Genomic DNA, 7,500 nt, shown 5'->3' with positions numbered 1-7,500 from the left:
GCTTTATTCATAATCAGTTCTCTACTTTGGTACAAGAATGCATGAGCATGTGCTGTCTATATGGCATTATTACAATTTAATATAAATTACATCTTTACATAGATTATAATTAGGCACATGCCCCAACCCATTATCACAGATACAGAACATAGACAATTAATGCAATACAGCACTTTGTAAAAATGATCATCTTACAAACTTCAATCTATTATAATTATAGAAATGCTTGGTGTTTAAAGGTAGCCTAACTTATATCTGTAGAAATATACAGCTAACATTCTATCACATACAGTTGAATGTTTTTTTTTAAATTGCAGCTTTAAATGAATTAGCATTATTAAGAAGTCTTGTTTGTTTATATCTGAATAAAAGTACCATATGTTTCCAAATAATTTTTTCCATCCTATATGTTTGATGCCCTAAAAAAAAGAACACGGTATTACAGTAACTCCCTTTGAATATTCATTTAAAACATGTAGTGTCACATTAAGAAGTGACAGTTATCTGCAGAAAGAAGAAAATGTTGCATATACAGTACATTGTCTAAAAGGAGTTTCTGTTCTTCTGTTTGTTATGGAACAATTAGCAGTCCATGTAGGAAACATATATTCTATAATGGCATCTTAAACAACTTTTTACCTATAGCAGGATAAAAAGTTTTTATGTTCATCTATATACCATAGAAAGAAATCTCTTGTAACTAGACCCAGTTGGTAAATTTTCTTAATATATACTGTTCTTCAAGCAATCAGTCATTCCTGACAATTATTTTATCATATATAGACCACAGGTAAAGGTTGTAAAATGGAAGCTCTCATTCAATATAAATATTGATGACAAGAAAAATGTTTACAAGCAGAAATACTTATAAAATTGCCTTTTTCAGTTATGAAAAAATAATCATTGAGCAAAACAACTGCACTAGAAATAATGCAGATTTTAATATATGTAAAAATAAGATTGAGTAATTAATATTAGTTTTATGCCGTGAGTGTTTCCTTCTGAAAAAATTGAGGATATATAATGAACATCATTTAAATAGTGTTTATAATTCCGTTTCATTCAAAGTCAGTGTTTACATACAGATAATTTTTTCATTAACCCATTGCCGCCAGGCAAAATGAATAAAAAATGGGGAAAATGCTGTGCTAATTTTTTAGATAGGTAGTACTTGTAATTGGCTCAGTGGTAACTTAGTATTTTTGGAGCTATGTATGTGTAAGAGCAATTAATAAATTAAATTCACTGTGGGCATGAAATGTACATACATACCATCCCTGGTGGCATCTGATTGTCACTGATATGATAGGAAAAAAATTATATATCCACTTTTAATAACTTGATATACTATTCATTTTAGTAATTCCACTTTGGTTTTACAGATCTTATCCAAACACAGTTATCATGACAAATGTAACCATTAAGGAAAAGTGATCTGTGGTGTAAACTGCAAATGAAACAAATCATATGGTTCTGTTCTTGAACTTATTTAGCAACAAGTGTGCCTGCCCACTATGATGACTGTTACCTGGTAACTTTATATTATAACTTCATGAATTTATTTATTTTTCCAACCAACTTACACTGGATATCAAATTCAGTTTTAATCTGCTCCTTTTGCTTGTCATGATTCATGTTTTGAACATTTCAATTAGAAAGTCACTGACAGTCTGCACTACAACTAAGTACTTCTTACACTTATTCTTATTGTTTTCAGTCATATAAGTGCATCATTCTGTTTGGTAAGGGTGTTGGTGTAAAATAAACATAGTATGCAAGCATGTGATTGGGTATTAGAATATTATATATCTTTCTTCAAGTGCAAACATTATAATGTTGGAACTTACCAATATGTTTCATAGTTAACTCTCTCATGCATGTAATGCCTTTGCCACACCAAAAACTGATCACATTTTAACATGTAATGATTCAAGTTCCCAATTAGCAACCTTTTGTGAGTTTGTGCATATGACTCCCCACCACCAGTTTTTGCTTGGCAGCAGGGCTGGCATGATGAATTCCCTGGGCCATTTGGTAACCACATGGAAATTATTTAAAACAAGGATAACACATTTAACATATACATATGACAAGTACACATAACTTATTTCATATAACTAAAGTTCTTTTTGGACCACATACCAACTCCCCAATATCAATGTTATGTTTTAAGAGTAATGACCAGCCCTAGTATTATCTTCTAGATATAAGAAATACTGTAATTTTGAATTACAGGTACTTGATCTGATTTAGCCTATTGGTCACAGATGGTATGACAAATGTGCAATGTCCACTATAATTTCAGTTTATTAATTGTGTTTACACATTGATGGCTTTACAAGTGCTTAGTCACCCTAGTCAATTATTAGTTGTACCAATCTCACTTCATTACTCTTTCCCTTTATTTTAATATTGTTTTATGTTTTATGGTTATTAGTATGTTAATAACATTATAATAATCATAATACCAATGATAACAGTATCAATATTGATAACATTAGGAAAAAAACAAATTCAAGGAATGGGGAAATTAGACATACTTAGATTGAGCCTACTAACTGACTCCTTGGTGGCTGAGCACTTTTAGAGACATCTGCGTATAACAAACAGCAGTGCAGGATAGAACGTATAACTGATGGGTTAAAAACTGCATTAAAGTAAATTATGTTGCACTGTCAATTCCCTACCTGATATAATATGATTTTATAAAAAAAAAAAAAAGTCATTTTATGAAAAATTATATACTTTGCTGAAATATGAAGAAGTATTTTATTCTATTTAGTATTAAGCTAGAGAAAAAAGAAAACAAAGAAGAAAAAAAAAAAAAAAAAAGGAAAATATACCAAAACTTGGTACAACACTTTAGAACCTTCAAAACATCGAATCACATAACTTTTTTTCAATGAAATGTAACAAAAGAATCAATTCCTTCATCAACACAAGCAAAATTATCATCATCTATATAAACTGTGACCAGAAGATGCCTGAGAATTATTTGAATATTCTTATCTGAAGCCATAGAAATCAAGCTGGTCAGTTTTATAGCAATCTTACTTCACTTCCACTATTTCATACCATGAAAATTCACTTATTACTGAAGAGTCATTTGGTGTGAGCTGTGAGTGTAAAGGAATCATCTGGGTGCTGACATGTAATAAGGACTTGTCTGAATTTGTCAATTGCTTGAAGTAGTTCAGATCTCCACAAATTGGCTCTATACATCATTTCTTCTAGGTGATGACGTCCCCGGAAATACACACACAGCCTGTTGGTTTAATGATCATTATGTACAAAAAACAAAAAAGATAATAATAATAATAATAATAATAATAATAATAATAATAGTAATACCAAACCAATTTATAGATTTGTTATTTCTATTAGACCTGTAATTATGGGATCTAAAACTAAGATCTATTCAGTATAATAAAAGTACCAGTATTTCATCTTCAGTGATACTGACTGCTTTTGAAGAATTCTTAAGCAGTAGTCTATAAACTTACTTCAATAAAAAAGAAAGAGAGAACTAAGAATAAAAAAAAAGGGGAAACACACACACACACACACACACACACACACACACACACACACATACACACACACACACACACACACACACATACACACACACACACACACACACACACACACACACACACACACACATACACACACACATACACACACATATACACACACACATACACACACACATATACACACATACACACACACACATACACACACACACACACACACACACACACACACACACACACACACACACACACACACACACACACACACACACACACACACACACACACACACATAAATATATTACTTACTTGGCAAACAGTTTGAGGTCTTCTGGATTCTGAGCAGCTTCTACTTTCATGACCATTTCTTTTTCTGCTGGCGACAAAAAAGTATCAAGGCGGCGGCGGATATAGTCCTCCGGGATGGTGTTGAGACTGACACCTGGACTGGGGCTCCGCTCATCACTACACACTGGAAGGAAAGACAACGCGTCTAAGCTATCACCTTCTATGTGACTACTCTTCAGTAAAGCAAAATGGAATTATAGTTTCTATCAAAATTTTACAAGACAAAGTTGTTACATGGTAGTTGTTACACTTTCTACCATAGACACCATGAACATAATCCAACATGTGTTTTCTTACCTGAGCCTAAATCACTTTCAGAAGCTGGCTGGCTGAGCTGTACAGCAGCATGGTGGAGTGCATCCCCTATGATATCTGCCTGATGAGACTGTTGTGGATGAGGGGTTAGTGAAGGAGGATCATGAGACAGTGGTGGTGGCTCATGAACTGTTGGAGTTGGTATGCTTGTACTTGCAGGGGAACTTGTACCATGACTCCCTAGCTGCCCTGTTCCTCCTATTTCACGTCCACTCAGCCGTCCACTTCCTGAATCTGAGGAGGTTGGTGGAGGAGCTAGATAGACATAGGTATGCAGCTGCTGAAGTAAGCCATGTTTCAGCAACCACAACACCTGCTGCACTTGTTCTTGCTGTAAAAGATAAGGGTAACATTGATAAGAGTACGAGTAACAGATGCAAAAGCAGGACAAATAGAAGGTTTAGAAAATGTAGGAGGACTATGATGGTAAATCACAAAACAAAAATCACACAAATTATATATTTGACAAAAAAATAAATACTGCTATATAAAGATGAAAAAGAAAAAGAAGATATAAATATATATGGAAATGTATTATCCAAGATCAATCTTCACTTAATATGATACTTATTTTCTCATATCAAACTCTAGTCAATCTAATACAAGTTTATAGACCATCGATACTGCATAATTTTCTCACATAAACATCTAAATTTAGGGAAATATATTCTAAACAAAATACCAATAACGTCATATCTAATCTATCAAAGACCGGTCTTCTTTTTGTTCTTTTTTTTTAACACACACACACACACACACACACACACACACACACACACACACACACACACACACACACACACACACACACACACACACACACACACACACACACACACTCTCTCTCACTTGCAACTTGGACAATATTTACTAAACTGACAATTTAAACTTAAATACCTGTTGGTGTGGGTATGTCATGGGATGGCACTTATCACTCAGGGAGATGGGGAAAGAGAACTCTGCTAAGGCAGCATGAAGAGAAGACCCAGGAAACTGTTCACTAAACCGTTCTGCGAGTTGACTATTGCTGTGAGAGAGAGAATATTTAGTTGTCCTTTTTTGGCACAATTTGTAAAACTAAAAAAAGAAAAAATTTCCCAAAAATAATTAAAATCAAAAGGACTTCTTAGATATATGGTACTGGAGGGAGGTAATTTTAAAGAATTAAAATAAATGTAATTCTTATTTAGTATAATCTATTTAGTATAATCTAATTTATTTGTCCCAAATATACGTGTGTGTGTACGTGTGTGTGCGCGTGTGTGTGCGCGTGTGTGTGCGCGTGTGTGGGCGTGTGTGGGCGTGTGTGTGTGTGTGTGTGTGTGTGTGTGTGTGTGTGTGTGTGTGTGTGTGTGTGTGTGTGTGTGTGTGTGTGTGTGTGTGTGTGTGTGTGTGTGTGTGTGTGTGTTATGTTTTATAAATATATCATAACTATTACTTACATAACAGTTGGAGCATTTGGAGAAAGTACATAAACATTTGTACTGCAGACAGGGTAAATTATAGTTCCTTTACCCCAATATACCAGATGTCCAACAAGCTGTCAAAAAAAGTAATACATTATGCTTTACATCCTTTCCTCAAAATAAATACAAATATGCTTTAGCTTGTATCACTAAGTTCCATGAACTGACAGCTGAAGATAATATTTTCTACAGATCTAAGATTAAATAAGTTGAGGAATTGTAGGTTAGATGTGTATTTCTTGAGAAATGGAAATCATTACCCTTGTCCTCATACATACCATAAACACCTGAGGTAATGTCAAGTCTGCATCAGCAGCAAGGGTGTAAAATGGTGTAAGAGCTGATTCAACATGAAGTAGCCGTCGTAGAGCAGGTGAGGCATCAGCAGAAAGAGACCGAAGTAGCTCTGAGCGCTCCACCAACAACAGGAGTGTATGATAAGGCTTGAGAGTTTGCAGTCCCCTTAACAATCCTTCATACTAGCCATAAGAAAATGGAAAATCTCTTAACTCACTCTTTTCTATTCTTATCACCATGCTATCTTTCAGTAGAGTATCATACCACGTATGATGCATTTTTATAGTTTCATAACAATTTTGAGTTTTATTATTAAACAAATAAAAAATAGAGAAAAAGAATCAATATATACCCAATAAAAAGATCACACATAACATCATATTATTAAGAACATAATAAGTATGAACATACATCAATAAATTTTCCTGTTGCTAGGCTATGATGAACTTTTTGAGGTAAACAAAAGCTCACTTGAATCCATTTATTAAGGCGTAGCTGAACAATGCCTGAACCACACAACCTGTAGAAAAAGTATCCAATAACATAATGAATTACTCTACTATATGTAAAAGAAAATACAAAAGACATGAGTATTTTGCATTGCATAATTTTCCTCAACTTATCATAACTTACTCCTCATAAACTTGTCTTAGGTGACGAGCAAATAGACTTCTGTCAAGTATCAGCTGAAAAGGTGAGATCTGACCATCTTCTGGAAGTTGAGAAGCCTGAAACAGTATTTTCATTTTCAAATTTTATGAACAATAGACTCATTCTGTCAGTGAATGTCAAAACTAAAACTAAAACTATTTCACAGGACTACCTGGTTTTGGAAGGGTCTTTATTTCAGTAAATAAAACCTTAGCCAATTTCATAAAACAATAAAAAAATAAATAAAATAAATAAATAAATACACATTAAAAGACATTAACAAAATAAAACATTTTTTAAAATAATTTATATTCTAACTACATATATTCATCAGGACTAAAAAATCATTTTTAATTGGCTAAAATGGTAGAACGAAAAATATAATGATAATAATTTGGACCGAGTTTAAATGAAACTTGAGGACAAAACCATGTCTAACAGCTACCTCATCATGTGCAGCTAGCATTATCCTTGCTTCAGAAGACAGGAACTGACACCGATACTCTTCATGACGCAGGGCCAGACCTAGCCGCATGCTCAAATCATGGTAACAATTGACCACATCGTGATTAAGAGTTGCCTATTTTGTAAATGAAAGAAAGAGAAAAGAGAAAACTTTCAGTGCATTATACAAATCTTTACAAATAAAGAAACCTTAGATACTTTTCACTCAGATGAATTATCAAAATCAATGGCAATTTAATAGCATGATATCTAAATGAATGGCAATTTAATAGCATGATATCTAAATGATTGACTCTCAACTATAAGGTAGAGAGAATATTATAAATATAACAAATATATATGTTTTCCTGATGTAAAATAGTCAAGTTGTCCATTTCCACTTTCAACTCACTTTCAGAGCAAAAACAATATTAAAGAGG

The 7,500-nt window shown here is 33.3% G+C and overlaps 1 protein-coding gene across 1 annotated transcript in view; it reads right to left on the bottom strand.

The window, feature by feature from the left end:
• The window catches only part of LOC125029096 (GATOR complex protein NPRL3-like), an 8,881-nt gene that overhangs the window by 14 nt on the left and 1,367 nt on the right, over positions 1-7,500 (bottom strand). Inside the window, exons 3-12 of the mRNA XM_047618875.1 lie at positions 7,473-7,500; positions 7,062-7,196; positions 6,599-6,693; positions 6,377-6,485; positions 5,947-6,147; positions 5,645-5,742; positions 5,100-5,229; positions 4,185-4,533; positions 3,849-4,011; positions 1-3,265 (exon numbers count right to left, since the gene is read on the bottom strand). The exon at positions 1-3,265 is cut by the window's left edge and continues 14 nt beyond it; the exon at positions 7,473-7,500 is cut by the window's right edge and continues 155 nt beyond it. Coding sequence (XP_047474831.1) covers positions 3,103-3,265; positions 3,849-4,011; positions 4,185-4,533; positions 5,100-5,229; positions 5,645-5,742; positions 5,947-6,147; positions 6,377-6,485; positions 6,599-6,693; positions 7,062-7,196; positions 7,473-7,500 — 1,471 coding nt within the window. The 3' untranslated portion in view covers positions 1-3,102. The remainder of the gene's footprint in view (positions 3,266-3,848; positions 4,012-4,184; positions 4,534-5,099; positions 5,230-5,644; positions 5,743-5,946; positions 6,148-6,376; positions 6,486-6,598; positions 6,694-7,061; positions 7,197-7,472) is intronic.

This window comes from Penaeus chinensis, chromosome 9, assembly GCF_019202785.1.
Source record: "Penaeus chinensis breed Huanghai No. 1 chromosome 9, ASM1920278v2, whole genome shotgun sequence".
In the NCBI taxonomy this organism is placed as follows: Eukaryota; Metazoa; Arthropoda; class Malacostraca; order Decapoda; family Penaeidae; genus Penaeus; species Penaeus chinensis.
The sequence above is the reverse complement of the archived record's forward strand: the minus strand, read 5'-3'. Positions and strand labels throughout refer to the sequence as shown.